Below are 23,297 nucleotides of genomic sequence, written 5' to 3'. Positions count from 1 at the left end.
CACTATTTCTTTTTTCATTTTTAATTTATTTACTAGTAAACAATGAAATCATAACGGATAATACAAGTGTTTCGCAAAACTGTTTAATTAGTTTGGAGAGATTTACTTGTCTAGATAAACAAGTAAATGAAATAATTTGATGTGATTGATTTTAACGATTTAAATTTTCGAACTAAAGAAATACAAGTACATACCCAAATCTCGGGAACAGCTTTTATATCACATAAATTATGTAATTACTTTATAAGAATAGATAGTAAAAGTTATAAAGTAAAAAAAAAAAATATTTTTTTTTTCGTTTTAGCGTATTCAAATAAAACCTTGTTTTTTTAACCGACTTCCAAAAAAGGAGGAGGTTCTCAATTCGACTGTATTTTTTTTTTTATGTATGTTACATCATAACTTTTGACCGTGTGGACCGATTTCGACAATTTTTTTTTTAATCGAAAGGTAGTGTGTGCCAATTGGTCCCATTTAAATTTATTTGAGATCTAACAACTACTTTTCGAGTTATATCTAATAATGCGTTTTTACTTGACGCTTTTTTCGTCGACCGACGTTGTATTATACCGCATAACTTTCTACTGGATGTACCGATTTTGATAATTCTTTTTTTGTTCGAAAGGGGATATCCCTTGTTTGGTACCATGATAAAGAAACTAGGCACTGATGATGGGATCCCAGAGAAATCGAGGGAAACTCTAGAAAATGCGCAATAACTTTTTACTGGGAATACCGATTAAGATAATTTTTAATTTAATCAAAAGCTTATGATTATCATGTGGTGACATATAAATTTTATCGAGATCTGATAACTACTTTTTGAGTAATCTTTGATAATGCGTAGTTAGTAAAAAGATTTTTTACTTTTAATTTTATTTGATATATTAAAGTACGAAATATATACTTACTTAATACGTACTTATACTTCAGCTATTTAATAAGTTAAAATAAAAAATGTAAATAATAAAGTAATTAATTATGGCAGGCGGTATTATTTAGTCATATAATCACACATTTTCACATTTCTTGTTCATTCGTCTTTTTTTTTCATAACTTCTTTGGAAATATGTGAGTATTATATAGAACAAAATTGTCGCATTAAGGTGATATTAGCGTATGATCAACTAAAATTTTGTTTTTAATAGTATAATAATGCAATTACTAATTTTTGTCTTTGCTACGCTTCAAGCTCAACGACCTTCTGCAGAATGACAAGTCTGAGTGGACTTCGAAAACACATAGCACGAAAATGAATACCCGAAATACGAGAAAATCTATCGGTCACCAACCCGCCTGCCCAGCGTGGTGACTATGGGCAAAACACACGAGTTCACGCCGTTATTGGCACGAACTTGGGGAGGCCTATATCCGGCAGAGGACTGCAATACGCTGAAGTGATGATGATGATAAGTAATAAAGTATACGCAATATACGTATAAGTAAATAAACACATTTATTACACCCAGAATCTGATTAAAAACTGATTTATTGATTTACGTTTATAGAACGGTGCGCCAGTTTAGATTTATTTGTTACTAACTGTGCCCGCGAATTCGTAGGCGTCGAATTAAAAAAAATATTGTTCAGTTCGCTAAGTTACTACATATGGGTATGTATTTATTTGTGTATTTAATTCTTTATATGTTTATAATAGATACTATCTATATATATATTATTGTATTATTATTAGATTGTAGAATCTACTTTGTTTTTAATTTTCATTTCGTTCATATAAGTAATACTGGATAATAAATGAACAAACAGATAATAATAATAAATATATTTTTTCCTATCGATACGAATACCCTCTCAAATATTCGAAAAAACTCGTATTTTGGTCATCTCTTATGCTGGTACCTAAATATTAGCCGATGCCATCTAATTTAACAATGCGTTAAATATTAAAAAAAAAAAAAAAAACAGAATCCCAACTACGTCTAAACGAAGCGTAACATATTGATAATAAGTATTACCTACCCGATGTCAGTATCAAATTTTTATTTTTACTTGGATTTTCTGGCATAAATGATTAATTAACCATTGCTCTCTTTGTAAGACAAATTTGTAGTTTTAGCTATAAAGAACTAATAAAATTAATTATTATTACATTTTCATTACACTGATGAGGAAAGTACGTCTGTTTTAGATCTGTTGTAAATCATGTATAGCATCGATTTACTAAGCAAACATTATGCAATACCTCCTTAGTATAACCGAGTTAGTGCGACAGTACAGTTCTCTGAGTTTATTTTAATATTTTATATAAATAACAATTCAAAGTAGCAATTTGAACATTAATAAGTTATTTAGTATTATTTCAGCTGCACTTCAGATAAGAATAGCATCGTGTTAAAATGATAACTATCGCTTTATTTATAATTGCGATTTGCGGTCTTTACTTCTACGGAAAAAGGAACCATAACTATTGGGAGTTGAAAGGTGTGAAACATGATAAGCCATTGCCATTATTTGGAAACAATGCGAGAAATTATTTTGTGCAAATTAGCTTCTCGGAAATGCTTAATGAATTTTATTGGAAATATCCAAATGAAAATGTAGTGGGATTTTATCGAGCGTCTCGGCCAGAACTAATAGTTCGTGATCCGGAAATAGTCAAAAAGATACTTATTTCGGATTTTCATTACTTTTATCCGCGTGGTCTAAATAACCACCAGGATGACGTGGAACCTTTATTACGTAATCTTTTTTTTGCTGACGGAGACTTATGGCGACTACTGCGACAGAGGATGACGCCCGCCTTCACGAGCGGCAAGCTGAAGGCCATGTTTCCGCTGATCGTGGAGCGCGCAGAGAAGCTTCAAGCGCGCGCTCTGTCCGCCGCTACTACAGGGACAGAAATCGACGCTCGCGAGCTCATGGCTCGCTATACAACGGACTTTATAGGCGCCTGTGGCTTTGGACTTCAAACCGACTCACTTCAAGACGAGAATTCTACTTTCAGAAAGCTTGGCGCTACTATATTTAAAAAAAGTCGCAAAGATGTTATAGTATTTATGTTAAAACAGATATTTCCCACTGTGTTTAAAAATTTAAAAGTTCTTACTCGCGTGGAAAAACAAATACTTCATTTATTGGACGAAGTTCTGAGACACAGGAATTATGAACCATCAGGCAGAAATGATTTTATAGATCTCTTACTCGAGTGCAAGAAAAAAGGTACGATAGTAGGTGAGTCTATTGAAAGAACGAAACCAGACGGAAAGCCTGAAATCGCGACGTTGGAGATGGATGTTGAATTAATGGCAGCACAAGTATTTATATTCTTTGCGGCTGGATTCGAGACGTCATCCTCGGCGACTAGTACTACTCTCCACGAACTCGCTTACCACCCTGAAGTGCAGTCTAAAGTTCATGAAGAGATAGACAGAGTTTTAGCGAAGTACGATAATAAACTCAGCTATGATGCTATTAAGGAGATGACGTATTTGGAGTGGGCATTTAAAGAAGGAATGAGAATTTTCCCATCACTAGGCTTTTTGATTAGAGAATGTGCACGGAAGTATACTTTTGAGGAAATGAAACTAACAGTAGACGAAGGAGTTAGAGTGTATATACCAGTACAAGCGATGCATAACGATCCCAAATATTTCGATAATCCAAGTGAATTTCGACCAGAAAGATTTGATCCAGCCAATTTTGACGCAAATAACAAATACGTATATTTACCTTTTGGTGCTGGACCGCGTGCTTGCATAGGTAAGCTGGGTGTTTATCACATTTTATAAATTTAACTTTAGTTATAACAATTATTTAACAATTTACAGATAACGGCAGTATAGCCATCATTTTTGTAATAAATAAATTTCTTATTTATTGAGTATAACATTCGTGTTTCGTCGAGTAAAATAATACAATTGTTACAGGGGAACGACTGGGACTGATGCAGTCTTTAGCAGGGCTGGCAGCAATATTAGCGCATTTTAGTGTTCGACCCGCACCTAGCACTATTCGTCGTCCACTTGTTGATCCTAATTCGGGCATTGTGCAAGCCGTGAAAGGAGGTCTGCCACTAATCTTTATTGAACGAAAGCAGGACAAATAATTTTTATTCGTTAAAATAATGACATTGACGACACCACATTGAAGCAATTCATACATTGTTTCTACTTAGAAAAAAATAATAATTAAAAAGATAAAATATTATTAATGACTAGTTCACTTACTACTTTGTACAAATCTAAACAGTAATGATCTACTATCAAAGAACAATATTTTAAGTCTGAACTTCATAAAGACGTTCCAAATTAAAAATAATGTTAATGTTTTTTTTCTTATGTACAACATTTCAAAAGTATTAACTTTATAGTTAAATTTTTTATGTTTTATTTGGCATAAGAAGTAGGGATTGCAATCCAGCACAGCGCGATCCCAAAATCCCGCGGGATCACGCACTTCTGAAATTCTAATCTGCGGATTCCGTATTTTAAAAAATTAGTGCTGTCTTTTAGATAATACGTCAAAAAATTAAAAATATTATATAACAATTAAATTCACTGCAGTTGAAAAAACTAGGCGCATGAAAGCGACGTTTTCGAAAATACATCCGCAAACCTCCTGAGGTCCCTAAAGGTAAAATTAGAGAAAAAGTTTCTAAAAGAAAAAGAAATATAAAAAAAGACTCACAACAATCTACAAGACTATTAGTAGGTAAATTTTGAAAAAAGAAATGGCCTACTCTGAATCCAATGGAATTGGTGGACCGTAGCTGACTGTTTTCTGTGGCAGTATGGAAGATATTAAACATTAATCATACTTTAGTCAAACATATTAGATTTGACCATATCTTAGCTAATTGTAAATATTTCTGATTGACAGATAATTTACTAGATTGGCCTGAAACCTCTGATTACCTTTACTTGATTATGATTTAATTATTATTCTGTTTTGAAACAAATGATGACTGCTAAACTATGTATGATAAGTCAAATAATTTTTTTTTGTACAATATGATATGATGAACAAAACGTTGTAGTTTCAATCAGGTCTTGCATTATTATTTTAAGAATTCGGGATCCCACGCGGGATTGAATGAGGTAACGCTTGCAATCCTTAATTAGAAGTATTAAGCGCATTTTAATACAAAATAAAGATAGTTGGGCTAGTTCAAAAACAATAATCATTTGCATGAATGCATTTTTTACATGATTTTTAGCCGTTTATGACGGTTTTTTTTTTGGAATTTACTCAAAATTAGGGGTGTAGGTAGTGTTGCCCAAATGCAAGAACAAGACGAGACTTAGCCAGTCTTGGTCTTGGTCTTGCGCCAATACACCTGGTCTTGGTCTTGGTCTTGGTCTTGCGCTCCCAGTCTTGGTCTTGGTCTTGGTCTTGCAGCAAGAGTCTTGCAAGTCTTGCAATTACCTATTAGTCTATTACTATTTATTAAAGTTTACTTTAAATCTTAGAAAAACGTATTAGAATTGGAACATTGTGAGCTTGAATTAACATAGCCATAGTAAAGATCAAGCAGATTAATAAATAACTGAAGATTTGATAAGAAATTCGAAAAATCAACTGACCTATATGTCGTTTTCCATGGAAGTAACTGTTTCTTAATAAACATTTGTGATTTATAAGCTTACATTTGCTAAAACATGTAAAAAAACAAATTAATTACAATAACTTGACTGTATTTTAAAGAACAATACTTATCTGTCTAGAAAGAGATTGAACCCTCAACTTAAAAGAAATTTAATAAAAGAGTTTAACGATTTATCATTTATTTGAATAAAAAATAAAATACAACACAAATCAACAGCTTTATCATTAGGTTATGATACTTTATATCAATTTTTTTGACCAAGAATTAATACAAAGTAACCATCTGGCTGACTCATCACTTAATCTATTTCTATGTTTTCTAATTACTAATGATGCTTTAGAAAATAACCTCTCAGCAGGTACTGAAGTTGCAGGTATTGAGAGAAAATCACGGGCCATTTTCGATAAAATCGGATACTCTGTCTCATGCGTCCTCAACCAATCTAAAATGTCTTCCGAGCTGGCAGTTCTTGGTTTTCTCAGGTACTCCTCCAACTCGTCTATCACTAAGCCTTGAAGACAAGATCCAGATGACGTCGAGGGACATTCATAGAGTTTATCAAAGTCTATTACGTCTTCATCTTCATCACATACTTTATTTTCTTTTTCTGGTAATTCCAGAGATTTGTTCAGTGAGTGTAGACTTTTATATTCTTCATAAAGTTCATTGAACTTGCGCAGACTTTCTGTTTTAAGTTGCTTCCCCCACATTGTCAGGTCAAAAGTCTGAGCCTTATGCCTTGGGTCTAAAATTAAAGAAGTACAAGTGCTCGAAGCACAGCTCAATTGGAAATGACTGGAATTAAAATAATTCCTTTATTTATAGTACGTTTCCTTGCTTTCTACCGCGCCGCCTCGCCACGTGCCGGCTCTATGAAAAGGATGCCGCCGCAAATCAAACAATGCCGCGTGCGGCGTACAAACACACACTAAATATTACCTACTTGTACAGACGCGACGCGTGAATAAAATATATGTAAAGAATTAGTGCCAATCACTATTCTTTACATATAAGTGAATGTTTTGGCGTACATCTATACTAATATTATAAAGCTGAAGAGTTCGTTTGTATGTTTGATGACAGAAGTTTTAAAATAAATAAATAAGTCCTGAACGTCACTATACCTCCAAAGTTACTATTCCTCGTGGACGAAGTCGCGGGCACAGCTAGTAAATACTTACTCTCATCATCTCTCTCAGAGATATTCGGGCTGGTAAGTAATACAAAACTCTTATCGCAGGCTTTTTATTTTATTAGTAGGTAAGTACCTACGCTTTTTATATTATTTTATTAGTTTTGTAGAATTTTTTTACACGTTTCAAGTATATTTAAAAGTGGCTACAATATTTATTAAACGGGTGATATTTGAACACTTTTTGCTATTTTTTCTTGTAAAAACTTAAGAAATATAATGACTAAATGTACAATTATAGTACCTAAGTAATTAGTTTAAAACCATATAAGTAATCAATATTATAATATATACTTACTAGAATGAATTAATATGACATCTACTACCTATCCTTACCATTTTATCCTAATCATAATACTACTTGCGTGATCAGTATAATGTATTCATTTTCATTCTAAGCACTCTGAAACTTATTTATTCTTTGGAACACCTGTAGGTACTCTTAAAATTCGAAATTATTTTGCACGAGTATACCTACGCCCTATGGCGGCAATCAAATAGTGTCAAATGTTATGATTTCGGCGTGGCGGCAACGATTGTTTTAGATTTCAAAAGAAGCCGCCGGCGCGTGTATCATAACCATGTAGGGGAGACTGGGTACGGTTGTGACAATTGAGGTTTGACCGCCAATAATTTTGTTAATTTACTAGTTAGTTGAGACAAAAATTACTTAAATCGTAGCTTGTATATATGTCCACATAAAAATACTGACATTTTGTCTCAAAATACGTTGTATTAGTTATAGCATCAAATTTGAAAAAAAAAGAAAAGTGTCACAACCGACCACACCCCAAGGACGGTTGTGACAGTGGTTGGGGTCAGTAGTGACAGACATAAATATTCACAGAATTGGTTTACAATGGCTTTTATTCTTAGAAATGTTTAACATAACACAAAGTACTTTTCTTCTATATAAAGTTTTATAGTTATAAATCAAATTAAATTAAGTCTACTCTTATAATTAATAAGGCACTGCAACATCTGATGTTATTATCACCATCTTCTTTAAAATCATAAAATCAGTCAAAGTGTTAACTAAATTTAAATTACCGGTAACTTTAAAACTATTAAACTATTTAACGGTATTATAATAACAGCCATCTCATTCTCATCCCAAGTAGCAGGTCGGTTTATGTTGTATTTATTTGTCAGTTCAAAGGCCAGTTTTCATACCTCTTTTTTAATAAGGCCAAAATATATTTATTTACGCGCAACGTGTGATATATATTCATAATAGCTCTTCTTACTCCTTAGAAAATACTTTATTATGACCTGCATATCCCATGCTGATACTGTTTACATCGTGATTCGCACCGACTTCATCACGTTAACGAATATATCGTAACAACGACATGCGATTAATATTATGCATTTCTGCAGCTCTCCGTATAGAAGTCCCACGTTTTGCTTCATCATAAGCATCCTACAAATATCAATCCGTGCTCTTTTGGTCTTTAGCAAGCGTTTTCTGAGCATTTAAAAGCAAAAACATAAAAAAATATATGTCACAACCGTACCCACTACATTTGTCACAACCGTACCCAACGCATACTTCTGAAAACAATAAAAAACCATGAGTGACCTAAATTATCTACGTAAAAAGTAATCATTGGTAATTAACTACTAATATTCAATTGATAACAAAAAAATATTTGCTATAGTATATATGTATACCAATAAAAGTAAATAATAAAAGAATCTGAACAAAAAAACTTACTTTTGGCTGCTGAAAAGCAATGTGGCCTCCTGCTTTTTTTTACGTTGGGCACTGGCTAACACAATACTGGGCAACATGTGTAGACATGCATCGCGCTTCTTTTTTGTCTTACACTCTTCCCCGTATTCCGTATAGTTTCGCGGTTATAACGACTGTCACTACCGTACCCTGGCACAACCGTACCCAGTCTACCCTACTTCCGAAAAGCGGCAAATTTCTTTGAGAAGTAAGTACAAAACCTTTGATGCCGCATTATCAAAGTGCCGATGGTTAAAACATAACTATGCATGCACTCAGTTTGATTTTAATAGATATTTTTTTATTCGCTATGTTTATGGTATTAGTCGTAATGCGCATAGGTCCAGTTTTTCATATTCTTTGATACAGTTTTTTGCGTCTCATAGAATTCCTAAGCGTACCTACCTATACACCGAACTGTTACACCTAACTACTCAGTGAAATAGCGCTAAGTCCTAGCTGCAAGACGCAAGAGTCTTGCAGGCTATGTCTTGTTCTTGCTCAAGTCTTGCACGGTCAGTCTTGGTCTTGGTCTTGCTAAAAATACGCGGTCTTGTTCTTGGTCTTGGTCTTGCAAAAACGCAAGAAAGACCAAGACTGCAAGACCAAGACTGAATTTGGGCAACACTAGGTGTAGGGAATAAGAATGTGAATTTGGATTCAGCACATCCATATAAATAGCCCTAGAGGTTCTGGTCGATAGTACGGAGCACTTTTAACTGAGGTAGGGCACAGCAGGAATTTCCTGCTCAAAATATGGAGCAGCCCGACTGGGGTAGTACCTCGACCTTACAGAAGATCACAGCTAAATAATACCGCTTTCAAGCAGTGTTGTGTACCTGTGGTGAGTAAGTTGACGAGAGCTCCTGGGGGGATTGGGGATTGGGTCGGCAACGCGCTTGCGATGCTTCTGGTGTTGCAGGTGTCTATAAGCTACGGTAATCGCTTACCATCAGGTGAGCCGTACGCTTGTTTGCCGACCTAGTGAGATAAAAAAAAACTTATATGTGGGCTGGTAGTTACTAATTTGATGAAATTGAACAAGAACTTAAAAGAGAAAAACTAGATATTTGCAAATATACTTTTTATGGGAAATCTGCTGAAACTGTAAATAACTTTTTCTGAATAATGCTACATCTTCAACGCGAGGTCAGAAGTCGCAATAAGTAGATTTTATTTGTAATTTAATATGTTAATTATATACAATGTTACAGAAAAATGATAAGATCAGGTATTATTTATTATAGCTATAAAGATACTGCGCACTTATACTTTTTGATAAAAAAAAATATTGAAACAGTTCCAATCTACAACATCTTTAAAAACTAAAAAAATGGTAAAAATTATAAGATAATAAGTTATTTAACTTTATTATTTGATTTCTACCATCAATCTTCGAAAATAATAGTAAATAATTCCATGATTCAGCCTGTAACATCCTACTGTTGGGCGAATACCTCTTTCTCCATGTAGAAAAAGGGTCAGAGCTTAATCTACCATGCAGCTCCACTGCGGTTTGGCAAATATATTCCCAATTATGAGCGACGATCGCTATCAGGTGTATTAATAGCGTCCAGGACCAACAGCTTAACATGCTTTCCAAGACGGTGGAGAGACCCACAAGGATAAACACCCAAATCGCGCCGGTGTTTGATACCTAACTATTTAGTAATCTGGGCCACTATACCAGCGAGGCTGTTAATAATTTACACCACGAAAATAGAACAATAATTGTAAGAAGTAAAGAAATATGTATCATACAAATCTGTTGTTATCACTAGAAGATCGATATCTCTTCCAGAAATCGGTTCGTTTTACTAGCACTGTAAAATAATTTTTGGGAATGAGATACCGATAAGTTGATTTGATTTCGTCCTGTTTTAACAAACTTCAAAAAAGGAGTAGGTTTAAAATTCAACTGTATTTTTTTTTTGGGTTGCCTCATAATTTTTTACTGGGTGTACGAATTTTGATGATAACTTTTTAATCGAAAGCTAGTCGTGTGGTCACATTTAAATTTGATCAAGATCTGATTTGTACTTTTCACATATATAATCGACTAATTTACTTTACTTTAATGCGTATTTAATTGATTATTTTTTAGACCGCTTACGTTGTATTACTTGTCGATGTCAATTTAAGTCGGTTTGTTTTTTTTCGTTTGCGAGCACACAATAAGAACATAATAATAACATATTTACATCGACACCTATACACGTATCCTTAATACAATAACCCTATCTCACAATACAATAGAGTAATTACTTCATATTTATTAAGCGATAGTAAACGTTATCTTCGTAACTAGTGCGACAGATAAAACAGGTATGTAACTACTACATATTAATAAAACTATATTCCTGATTTTAATTTTAGCAACTTTGTAAACTGAGCTAATCACTACATAGTATAAAACAAAGTCGTGGATTTTGATGCGGTTTTCTTTAATAGAGTGATGAAAGAGGAAGGTTTGTATGTATAATACATGTATAATATAGTAGAGGAACACTGATAGTTTTAGAGGTATTTAATGTGATGTCGTAAACAAATACTTTTTTTTGCGCTTTCATTGCAATTTACGCGCTTGCGATGCTTCTGGTGTTGCAAGCGTCTATAGGCTATGGTGATCTCTTACCATAAGGTGATCCGTACGCTTGTTTGCCGACCTAGTTGTAAAAAAAAAGAAGTCCACTCAACGATGGCGTGAATAACAACTATTTCACAATAACCCATATCTATTGACGTTTACACATTATAAAATCACGATTATGATAATAGCAGCCGAATATAAAGTCCTTCCAAAGTCCACACTGATTACGGCTATTATCTCAGACGTAAACAAGTATTAATTTACTTTTTGCTGATGTTACGTGACTAGACAGTTTTCTTAAATGAATCACCTAAGATTCCTTAGTAAGAGGTTTTATACATCACACTCAGGACAATGACTATTTTAGATACAGCGAAATTAAAAATTATTATTTGGTAAAAGATAATGTATTTTGACGAAAGTTTACACTAATGAAATTTCACCTCTATTTACAATTTACACTACGTTTATGTTTCTCGGATATCGAAGTGGATGAGATTCGTGCGGCGCTCGAGCAGCTTAAAAACGGAAGGGCCCCGGGAGATGACGGAGTTACGACTGTGCTCCTTAAGGCCGCAGGGCGACCTGTCCTAAAAGCCTTGGCGAGACTAATCGTCATCCACCGAGGTACCACGCCGATGGCGTAGTCCAGGAGTATGGTGGTCTATTTTAAGCGAGGCGATAAGTCTCTGTTACTGAATTACAGATCGATCTCACTTCTGAGCTGAACAAGTCTATAAGCTGTTTTCGAGTAATGTTTGGCGCGAACTTGGGATGGTCTATGTAGAACAGTGGACTGCGATAGGCTGAAGTGGTGGTGGTTTATGTACAAAACTTTATAATGTATATATAAAGTTAGTATAATAATAGCTTTCCGCACGGGTGGATTACATGGTTTTGGCTATTCGGTTTTATTCTGTTAAAATATATCCTATTTATATAAATCTGTGATGACATAGAATTTTACTGTTGAAATAATTTAAAAAATCGGTTCAGTTGTCGTATTTTTTTTTTTTTGGAAAGTATTAAAAATTTTTTATTACAATCTTTTTTATTACAATTTTTCTTTTTTATTACAATATTTAATTGCACAAAAAAGTATCAAGAAGTTTTTTCTCATATGATATTTAAAAGCTTGTCGTAAGATTTTTACTAATATAATAAGTACTCGTAGATATTTAGTTTAAAAATTTTAAATATTAAAATCAATCATGTCTACTTATTTAATTGACTTGTTTATCTGTCAGTTCAGCCACTCAGTTTAGCCTATTGCAGTCTACTACTGGACATAGGCCTCCTCAAGGACACGCCAGACATCCCGGTTTTCCGCAATCTTCATCCAGCCTACATCGGCAATCTTACGTAGATTGTCCGCCCAGCGGGCCGGAGGACGTCCTACACTGCGTTTGATAAGACACGGTCTCCACTTGGACACATCTGCTCCAACGACCATCGGTCCTGCGATACAGATGACGAGCCTACTGCCACTTCAACTTTATAATTCTGTGGGATATGTCGGTTCTTTTCGTTCTCTTATTGTTACGTTGTTTATCTGCCATAGGTAAATCTGCCATATAGGATTTCAATGACGTTACATTATTTTTCTAGTTACTTGTGCCAACTCTTTCATTTGATATTGTAGGTGTGCAATAAGAAAAGCTAGTCCATCCACTTTAGAAACCCACCATATTGGATTAACTGTGACATATCTTTCGTTTTCAAGCTATTCTACGCAGGCCATTTCATTTGATACCTATATTGTACCATCCTGGGTGTTGCTCGTAAATTTCAGGTCAATCGGTTAAAGGTATATGCTTCGAAATAGAGCTCTAAGATTCCACGCTACATACATACACATGACACATTAAATTTATACACTGAAAATTAATGCTTGAATGAAAATAAAAGCTTTTAAAGTTGCTTGTTTTTGATTCCATCATCCTATTCCAGTGTTTGGAGTGGTTCGCTCGCTTGCTTGCTTTATAATAAACTCGAAATCGATTCACCATTGATAATGTAAAATTACTTGCCCAGGAACAAAACTATATTTACAAACACGTAACCTCTTTTAACATTAGGTTTAAGTTAAAATGTAGTTAATAATATAATTGTTTGCTCGCAAACGAAAAAAAAACCGACTTCAATTACATCGACGAGTAATACAACGTAGATCGACAAAAAAATAGTCAAGTAACTACGCGTTATCAAAGATTACTCACAAAGTGGTTATCAGATCTCGATAAAATTTATATGTGACCACATGATAAACATCAGCTTTCGATTAAATCAAAAATTATCAAAATCGGTAAACCCAGTAAAAAGTTATTGCGGATTTTCGAGAGTTTCCCTCGACTTCTCTGGGATCCCATCATCAGATCCTGGTTTCCTTATCATGGTACCAAACTAGGGATATCCTCTTTCCAACAAAAAAGAATTATCAAAATCGGTACATCTAGTAGAAAGTTATGCGGTATAATACAACGTAGGTCGACGAAAAAAGCGCCAAGTAAAAACGCATTATTAGATATAACTCGAAAAGTAGTGGTTAGATCTCAAATAAATTTAAATGGAACCAATTGACACACATCACCTTTCGATTAAGACAAAATTTGTCGAAATCGGCCCACCCAGTCAAAAGTTCTGATGTAGCATACATAAAAAAAATACTATCCAATTAAGAACCTCCTCCTTTTTTGGAAGTCGGTTAAAAAAGGAGGAGGTTCGTTAATTATAATACGCTGTTGTTACTAATACAAAAAAAAAAACAATTTTACGTTAATATTGACTTAACTAATGATAGATGTCACTTTGATATTTTTTATCAAGCCTGATAAGATTAATCATCGTTCGCTTATTTCAATAATAGCCTGCGTTTCGTTGGGTAGCTTTTAATTGTTGGTTTAGCTCAAGGCTTACAAAACGTGTTTACGATATCTAAACAGTGCAACACACTACACGCTTATTCAATTAAATAAAATTATCAAGACGTAATTTAACTCTTCTATTGTTCAGTATCATTTCGACTGCATCTTAGATTGTTTTAATTTAGATACGGTATTCGGTCGAAATGATAACTTTAGCTTTATTCGTTATTCTAATTTGCGGTCTTTATTTATACGGGAAAAGGAACCACACGTATTGGGAGTCGAAAGGAGTGAAACATGACAAGCCCATGCCATTATTTGGCAACACCGCGAGAAGTTTCTTCGCGCAGACTAGTATAACACAACAGATTACTGAATTTTATTGGAAATATCCAAATGAAAAGGTCGTAGGACTGTATGGAGCGTCTCGGCCACAGATGATAATTCGTGATCCTGAAATAGCTAAGAAGATACTTATTTCAGATTTCAATTACTTCTATCCGCGTGGTCTGAACAATCACAGGCATCAAATAGAACCTTTACTACGCAATATTTTTTTTGTTGATGGAGACGTATGGCGACTTTTGCGACAGAGGATGACACCCGCCTTTACGAGCGGTAAGCTGAAGGCCATGTTCCCGTTGATCGTGGAGCGCGCGGAGAAGCTTCAAGCGCGCGCTCTGTCTGCCGCTACTACAGGGACAGAAATCGACGCTCGCGAGCTAATGGCTCGCTACACAACGGACTTTATAGGCGCCTGTGGCTTTGGACTTCAATCCGATTCATTACAAGAGGAAAACTCTGCCTTCAGAAAACTCGGCGCTACTATATTTTACAGAAGCCCTAAAGATATTATGGTATTCATATTGAAGGAGGTGTTTCCTTCAATATTTAAAAGTTTTAAATTGTTACCAGCGGTGGAAAAACAACTAATTCCTTTAGTGAATGAAGTTTTAAGACAGAGGAACTATGAACCATCAAGCAGAAATGATTTTATAGATCTCTTACTGGAGTGTAAGAAAAAAGGAACGATAGTGGGCGAGTCAATAGAAAAAATAAAACCAGACGGAAAGCCTGAAATCGCAACTTTAGAGATGGACGATGAATTAATCTCAGCACAAGTATTTGTATTCTTTGCGGCTGGATTCGAGACGTCATCCTCGGCGACTAGTACCACCCTCCACGAACTCGCTTACCACCCCGAAGTGCAGTCTAAAGTTCATGAAGAGATAGACAGAGTTTTAGCGAAGTATGATAATAAACTCAGCTACGATGCTATTAAAGAGATGACGTATTTGGAATGGACATTCAAAGAAGGAATGAGAATCTTCCCATCACTAGGCTTCTTGATCAGAGAATGTGCACGGAAATATACTTTCGAGGATATAAACCTAACAATAGACGAAGGAGTGAGAGTGTTTATACCATTACAAGCGATGCACAACGATCCCAAATATTTTGACAATCCAAGTGAATTTCGACCAGAAAGATTTGACCCAGCCAATTTTGACGCGAATAACAAATATGTTTATTTACCATTTGGTATCGGACCGCGTGCATGCATAGGTAAGCCAGGTGTTTATCACGTTTTATCGACTACATGGTAAGGCATGTATGGTAAACAAGCGTAAGGCTTACTTGATGGTGAACCTTTACCGTAGCCTATAGACACCTGCACCACCAGAAGCATCGCAAGCGTGTTGCCGACCCTACCCCTAATCCTCTAAGGATCTCTGGTCACCTTATTGATCACAGGAACACAATACTGCTAGAAATCAGTATTATTTAACTGCGACCTTGTGTAAGGTTGAGATACGTCCTCAGTCGAGTTGCGTCAGATTAAGAGCTGGATATTTCCTGCTGTACCCCGCCCTTAGTCAAAATTATTAAACAATTAGAATATATGGTAACAACAATGATAAGACATATTCTAATAACGATTGTCGTATTTTTACAGGAGAAAGGCTGGGACTAATGCAGTCATTAGCAGGTCTTGCAGCTATTTTGGCACGGTTTAGTGTTAAACCTGCACCTAGCACTATTCGTCATCCAGTAGTCGACCCCAAATCTGGCATTGTGCAAGCAGTTAAAGGAGGTCTACCGCTACTCTTTATTGAAAGAAAGCCGTGAAAATTATTATTCACAGTAGTAATTTTACAATAATAAATTTGTTAAGTTAAATTTTCCTCATCATTCTTCATCTCAAGAATGGAAATCTTTTAATGTTGTTGGTGTTCTATGTAATGTAGTGTAATCGTAACGAAGTTGTCAAACATCTAATTTTTTATCACGATATTTTGATATCAAAGCACGTGCCTCCGTGGTAAGGACCTTTGCTATGCTTATCATTTAAGATATCAATTGTTTGTTCATTCAATGAGTATAATAGATTAATTATACACTATTATGTACCTACTAGATACAAATTATGATACGACTATTTAAAACAGATGAACATATCAAGGCTGATTAACACGCTCTACACAAAAAGTTGTAGCAAAATGTTTAAAGTAAAAAAGAAAATACGCTTAAAGAGAAAGATTATTGACTTGACAATTAAATCACTTCAGTCAGTCAGTCAATTCAGTCTATTGCAGTCCACTGCTGGACATAGACCTCCTTAAGTTCGCGCCAGACATCCCGGTTTTCCGCAATCCTCATCCAGCCTACACCTACTAACCTACTATCCTAAATTACGGACAAATTCACTCAACTAAGGCTTTGAAAAAAATTAAAAAGCGTATGAAAAAAAGAATTCACAACATATCGATCTTGATTATCAAATGATTAGCAAATTTATACGTAGTGAACTTTGAATATATCGATAAATCTAAAAATAGATTGATTAAAGAAAATTATAAATACAAATCCAAGATACGCAACGATTTTTAATGTTTTGCGAATCCAGTTTTTACAAGTGAAATTTGATCCTACGATATCGATGATAATAACATATATTATCTACTAGCTGTACACGCAACTTCGTAATAGATTGCTACTAACCAACTTCAAAAAGGAGGAGGTTCTCAACTTGGTTGGTATTTTTTTATATATGGTGACCGATTACGCCGATATTTCTGATTACGTGATTCTTTTTGAAGTGAAACTTTTTTAGGCGTATGAGGGTAAATTTTTTAAGGATGAAACGTACGAAGATGTGCAACGTTTTTATGAAACGGCAACGTTATTGTCAAACAACAGAGCCACCTAGCTTTTACTGTAGTAACTACAATAGTTGTTAAATTAATATCGATAATATTACAGTGCAAACTAACTAAATGGAATGGAGGAAATCTAAAGCTTTAGATTTGTATAAATATAAACGAGACTTAAAAATTAGTTTGCCAAAGAACTTTCACTTCTGACATGTGTACTTTGTACGCACGCACTTTTTTGATCAACGCAAAATATTTGCCAGTTGGTCCCATAACAATTTGATTCTGTTTGGCTCAGCAGTCTTTATTTCATGATCACTTTTGTTAAATTTGACGATGTAATTTTATGTGTGTAGCTTTATAACTTTTTACTGGTTGTAACGATTTTGAATATATTTAATAACACTGTCACCAAATCCCTTTTCTCGTCTTATCACCTGTACGCTAACGATTTGCAAGTATACCTCGGTCTCTACTAACAACATAATTTATTAATCGAGACACTAAATAAGTGGTAGTTAGCTCGCCGTACGTGTTGTCCGTGCTTAACAGTCCACAACTGTTTTTTTTTTTAAATAGTACGAATGTAAATAGGGGTTCTAGTAACGAGTGTACTATTAAAGTAACTATATATGTATGCCGAGGTTCAATTTATCTAGCCTTAAGGGTTATAACTGACGGTTCTTAATATATGTATACTCTTTGTATCAAAAATGGGATAAACGAAATTTGCGTACGGCTAATGAATTACAATTAAGTACGTATTTTGACTTTCTCTTTTCCAATGATAATGTTGTCATCTTATGAGCTATGCACAATATTGGCCGAAAAAGTATCCAATCGTATGGAATTTGGCGTGGCGTGGCATTTTGGTTACAATGGTGATTATAGAGTACCCTAAAAAAAAAAAAAAGAAAAAAAAAACGTTTGAATGTTATTGCAGCTATTAGTTTTTTTTTTATAAACAGATCCAATCTGATCCATGTTCGACCACAATAAGACCCATCTATAATTCGAAGAATTTTAACTGCGTCCTTTATAATTATATCATTATTTTTAACCTTCAAAAAAGAGGTTTTAATTCGACTGTATTTTAATATATTTTACCTCACAACTTTATACAGAGTAGAACGATTTTGATATTTTTTTAATTGAAAAATATTGCCAGTGCTAGTGTGTGGCGCCGTTTAAATTTGTTTGAAATCTGATCAGTACTTTTAGAACTATCCCTAAAAATGCACATTTAATCGACTGTTTTATCGACTACCGACGTCGTATTACTTGTCGATGTAATTGAAGTAGTTTTTTTTTTTCGTCGTTTGCGAGCAAACACAATGTAGCATATATTTTTATTAGCACGTAGTTTCGTTCCTGCTGATGTATAATAGCACAGTTATGCACGAGCGTTGCTATTTACTTTTTCTAGGCGACTGATTTAATTTTTTGGAATACCCTCGTATCGTATTACGTTGCGGTGCACCTTAGGGGGTAGTTGTGTCGCGACGCACTGGGTTTGCTGTATATAAGGCTCAGGGCGTGTGTTTGCGGGCGCTTTTTTGCTCTTTTCTTTTTTTGGGTTAGATTCTCTCGCCGTCTTAAGAGCTGAGTGCAATTTATTGTGGGTGAGTCATTGTAGTTCTTATAGGTTTAAGCTTTGCTTTAGTGGAAGTTGATTTTGTGAGTTTTTGAAAAAAAAAATTAAGATTCTGTAGGATTTTTTTTACTCTCTCTCTTGTGTCTCGTGTTAGGAGTTGTGGGTGTCTCTCTAACCCAGCAAGCAATTTTCTAACCCGTAGCACTGGCGCCCAACGTAAATTCTCTAATATTTGGAATTATTTGTTTATCGGTGAATTATTTTGGTTATTTTATTTTGTAGGGTATCGCATTGGCACTCAATTTTTTTTTCTTTTTCTTATTCCTAGCAAGTGTTTTCTCTGGGTATGGAAAGGGTCTTGTTCTTGTGTCTTTGTGTGTTTTGTGTTTTGTGAATTGTGTTAAATTATTACTTTTCATTTTTATTAATTAAATTTGATTACTGTTTCGTTTAGGTTGTGTATTTATATTAGTATGTTTAAAATTTAAAGTTAATATTTAAATTTTTTTATTTGAATTTAAAAGATTTGTCCGAGCGTAGTCACGGTTTTTGCATTGTTAATCGTTCCTTGCTAAAAATTTTCAGTTACCTACTTTTTGTATTAATTATTTCTTGCTCAATAATTTTTGTCGTAACTAAATTATTTTATTGACTACCCTATATTAACGAATATTTTTGCTTACTTTGTTCTTCTTTGTTACATTTTAACATTAATTTAAATCGAACTTTTTTTTGTACTTTTTGTTTCGTTTAAATTTTATTATTGTGCTACGATGACTCACTTAATAAAATTCGTATCCCTGCCTAAGGCTGAGTTAGAATATGAGGTGGTTGTTCGGAATGAGGAGCCAGCTGCCACGGTTTTAGCTTTACGTAAACAAATATTACAATTATCGGAATTGTTACCGTCAGAGGAGATTCTGGTCAGTCCGTTGGATATTATAACCGATTTGGGCGGTATTAGTGACACCTTGATAAAAGTGAAATCAATTATTAATTCTAATCCGAATTTCAATAGTTTATTGAGGGCAGAGAATTTGTTGGCTCATTTGTATCATAGGATTGACAGATTGGATGAGGATGAGGTTAAGAAGAATAGAGACATTTACGATTTGTGTATTGATCAATTTAATAATTATTGTGGGGTAGTTAATAAATTAAAATCGTCTAATAAATCTCCATTTCTAACAGTTTCTTCGTTATCATCTAGTGATCCCTTGAATGTAACGGTTCATTGTGATCATAACAGTTTAGGAGATTTAAGTAAAATTAAATTCGACGGTAAATCTTGCGTACGCTCTTTTATACGCCGGGTTACGGAGCATTGTACTATTCATCGCATTGCGGATGACAAAGTTTTATCTTTTGCGTTACAGCTGTTTGTTGGCGATGCTTTAAAATGGTATAGGAGTGTGTGTGCTGGGGTTTCAGATTGGAAAGTAGTTTTAGAATATTTGCGTAGGGACTTCGATAAACCAGATTTTGATTACAAATTATTAAGGGAAATTCAAAATAGAACTCAGGGGGTGAATGAGTCTATTGTAATTTATTTGGCTGTTATGGATGAAATGTTTAACAGATTGACTACTCCTCCTGAGGAAAAATTTAAATTAGAAATTTTATTACACAACGTTAGACCTTGTTACGCAGGGATGTTAGCGTCATCAGATATAACGTCAATTGATCAGCTTAGGAATGTGTGTCGTAATTATGAAAATGTTCAAAGTAGACTTTTAGATTTTCACGAACCACTGAATGTCTCGGATGATTTAGTTGCACCTGATTTAGCTTATAATACTGGCGTTAAAAACGTTTTTAAAAGTTCATTTAAAAAATTTAATTATTCGAATAATTTTAATAATCAGGGGTATTTTAATAAAAATAATCGTTTTAATTCTAATCGTTCTGTTCCTTCAGCGCATAAATTCTCTCGTCAATTTTTGTCTCCTACCAACTCGTTTTACAATAATCCTCATACATCATTGCCGTCTCAGTGTAAACATTCTGTGTCTAGTAATAATAGCAATAGTAAAATTCAGCCGAGCATTAATTCCATCGGTGATCGCGCGTCGAATCGTACTGTTTATTGTCAACGTTGTAAATCGTTTTCTCACTCTTATGCCGATTGTTTTAAGGATCGGAATGTTGTGTTTTGTTTTGGTTGCGGTGAGCCTAATGTTAAGCGTCCCGATTGTGTTAAATGTAAATCGAAATATAATAATGGGGTTAAAGATTTAAAAAAACGAGTAAGTTGGAACCGAGTTAAAACTAGTAATAATATTAATTTTTCTAAATCTGATTGGAATTCTTGGCTTAAAACAATTTCAATTTATTTTTTATCGTATAAATTAAACTCGGTTCTGTGTAATGATAAATGTATTGAAAATAGGCCTTATGCTGTTATACATATAGATGACATTAAGTTGTCGGGTCTCTTAGACACTGGTGCGTCTATATCAATTTTGGGGGGAAATTTTTATAAGGATTTCTTACAACGAGGTTATACTCTTTTTAAAGATAATATTATTTCTGCGGTTGTGGCTAACGGGAACAAGTTGTTTTCTCTTGGTTACTTGTGTTTACCGGTTGCGTTCGAAGATCAACTTCATTTTATAAAATTTTTTGTTTTTCCGGAAATTAATTCAGATATCATTTTAGGCATTGACTTTTGGAAAATATTCAAAATTTGTCCGAAATATATTAATTCAGTTAGTTTTAAACAAGAATCTATTTTGTGTAATAATTCGGATGACGTCATTACGGGTTATGAACATTTAAATAGCGATCAGCGTTCAATTGTTGATAGCATTATTAATCAGTTTCGTTATGTTTCTTTTGAGCGTAAAGGTTTAGGGTTGACTACCGTGATTACTCATAGAATTGATACTGGGGATGCTGTTCCCATTAAGCAAAGATATTATCGGATGTCTCCTGAGAAACAACGAATTCTTTCGGAGGAGGTTGATAAGATGCTTGAGTTGGATGTCATCGAACCCTGTCAGAGTGAGTGGAGTTCTCCGGTACTTTTGGTTCCTAAGGGAAAGGATACGGGTAGCTATCGGTTATGTTTGGATAGTCGGAAACTGAATGCGGTAACCAAAAAGGATGCATATAGTTTGCCTTATATATCAGAAATTTTAGATAATCTTAGGGATGCTCATTATTTGTCAACAATCGATTTTTGTAGTGCCTTCTTTCAAACTCAGATTCAGGAATCTGATAGGGATAAAACTGCTTTTTATATTCCGTCACGTGGTACATTCAGGTTTAAACGTATGGCGTTCGGTTTAACTAACGCACCTGCCACTCAACAGAGATTAGTAGATAAGTTGTTTGGAAACCGTTTCGGGGTTAAAGTTTGTTGTTATGTTGATGATTTAATAATTGCAACTGCGGATTTCAATGAACATGTTTCTATTTTATTACAAATATTGGAAATTTTAAAAGAATGTAATCTTACTATTAATTTTGATAAATGTCGTTTTTTTAGGAGTCAGTTGAAATATTTGGGGTATGTAATCGATAAACACGGGTTGCGTACGGACCCGGATAAGGTTTCTGCAATAGTTAATTTTCCCACTCCAACCAATGTTAAGGGTTTAAAACGTTTTTTAGGGACAGCGTCGTGGTATCGTCGTTTTATTAAGGATTTCAGTTCTTTGGCGGCACCGTTAAATAAATTAACTTCTACTCGTAAGGGTGCACCTCCATTTAAATGGACGGAGGAGGCGGATTGTTCTTTTAGAAAGCTTAAGGAGTGTTTGGTCTCTGCTCCTGTTCTCAGGTGTCCTAATTATAACGAACCTTTTGAAGTTCACACGGATGCGAGTGGTTATGGGATTGGTGCGATGCTCTCTCAGACCTTTGAAGGGAAAGAACATCCTGTTGCATATATGAGTAGGTCACTTACCAAGCCGGAACAAAATTATGGTATTACGGAACGAGAAACATTGGCGGTTTTGGCAGCGGTCGAACATTGGCGTTGTTATCTCGATAATGGTAAAAAATTTACAGTTTACACGGATCATAGTGCCCTTAAGTGGTTTTTATCATTGTCAAACCCGTCGGGTCGTTTGGCTCGGTGGAGTACTAGGTTATCAGAGTTTAACTTTGAGATTAAACATCGTAAAGGTTGTGATAATGTTATTCCTGACGCGTTGAGTCGTTCGGTTCCCGTGAGTAGTATATTTTCAATTTCAAATTATAAAGGTAATGATAAATGGTTTCTTAATATTTTTAATGGCTGCGCTAATAAGCCAGCATCGTTTCAAAATTATTGTATTAAAAATGATAAATTATTTAGATTGTCTAAAAATAAAAATTATTTAACATCGGAGTTTGATTGGAAGGAGGTGATTCCTATGGAACATCGTTCGGAAATAATATCAATTAATCATGATGTACCCACTGCAGGTCATTTGGGTATGTTTAAAACTCTTAAAAGATTAAATTTAAAGTACTTTTGGCCGAAAATGTATAAAGATGTTTTAAATTATGTCAATAATTGTTCTAAGTGTCTAGAATATAAAGCTCAAAATCATTTGACATTAGGTGTCATGGGTCGTCCTAAGAATTGTGTCCGTCCTTGGCAGGTTATTTCA

General features: G+C 34.4%; 2 protein-coding genes across 3 annotated transcripts in view; one reads left to right on the top strand and one right to left on the bottom strand.

The window, feature by feature from the left end:
* LOC123654432 (exocyst complex component 4) overlaps positions 1–23,297 on the bottom strand; it is a 73,640-nt gene that overhangs the window by 28,227 nt on the left and 22,116 nt on the right. The gene's annotated exons all lie outside the window — the stretch shown is intronic.
* On the top strand, positions 2,358–16,128 carry LOC123654434 (cytochrome P450 6B6-like). 2 transcript variants are annotated; one of them, XM_045590337.1, is made up of 3 exons: positions 2,358–3,720; positions 3,888–4,025; positions 15,905–16,128. In XM_045590337.1, exons 1-3 carry the CDS (start codon positions 2,358–2,360, stop codon positions 16,075–16,077), a joined length of 1,674 nt encoding a protein of 557 aa, XP_045446293.1. In that variant the 3' UTR covers positions 16,078–16,128. The 2 variants fall into 2 exon arrangements, with proteins under 2 accessions (XP_045446293.1, XP_045446294.1); XM_045590338.1 differs by lacking the exons at positions 2,358–3,720; positions 3,888–4,025 and adding an exon at positions 14,151–15,513.

The sequence above is a fragment of the Melitaea cinxia genome, chromosome 6 (genome assembly GCF_905220565.1).
Source record: "Melitaea cinxia chromosome 6, ilMelCinx1.1, whole genome shotgun sequence".
Lineage (NCBI taxonomy): Eukaryota > Metazoa > Arthropoda > Insecta > Lepidoptera > Nymphalidae > Melitaea > Melitaea cinxia.
This window is presented reverse-complemented; position numbering and strand designations above follow the sequence as displayed.

Bases quoted from the DNA above. Each gene is read 5' to 3' on its own strand.
- LOC123654434 (XM_045590337.1), top strand. From the start codon at position 2,358: ATGATAACTATCGCTTTATTTATAATTGCGATTTGCGGTCTTTACTTC. The intron at 3,721-3,887 runs GTAAGCTGGGTG...CAATTGTTACAG, and splicing joins TGGACCGCGTGCTTGCATAG to GGGAACGACTGGGACTGATG. The intron at 4,026-15,904 runs GTCTGCCACTAA...GTATTTTTACAG, and splicing joins TGTGCAAGCCGTGAAAGGAG to GAGAAAGGCTGGGACTAATG.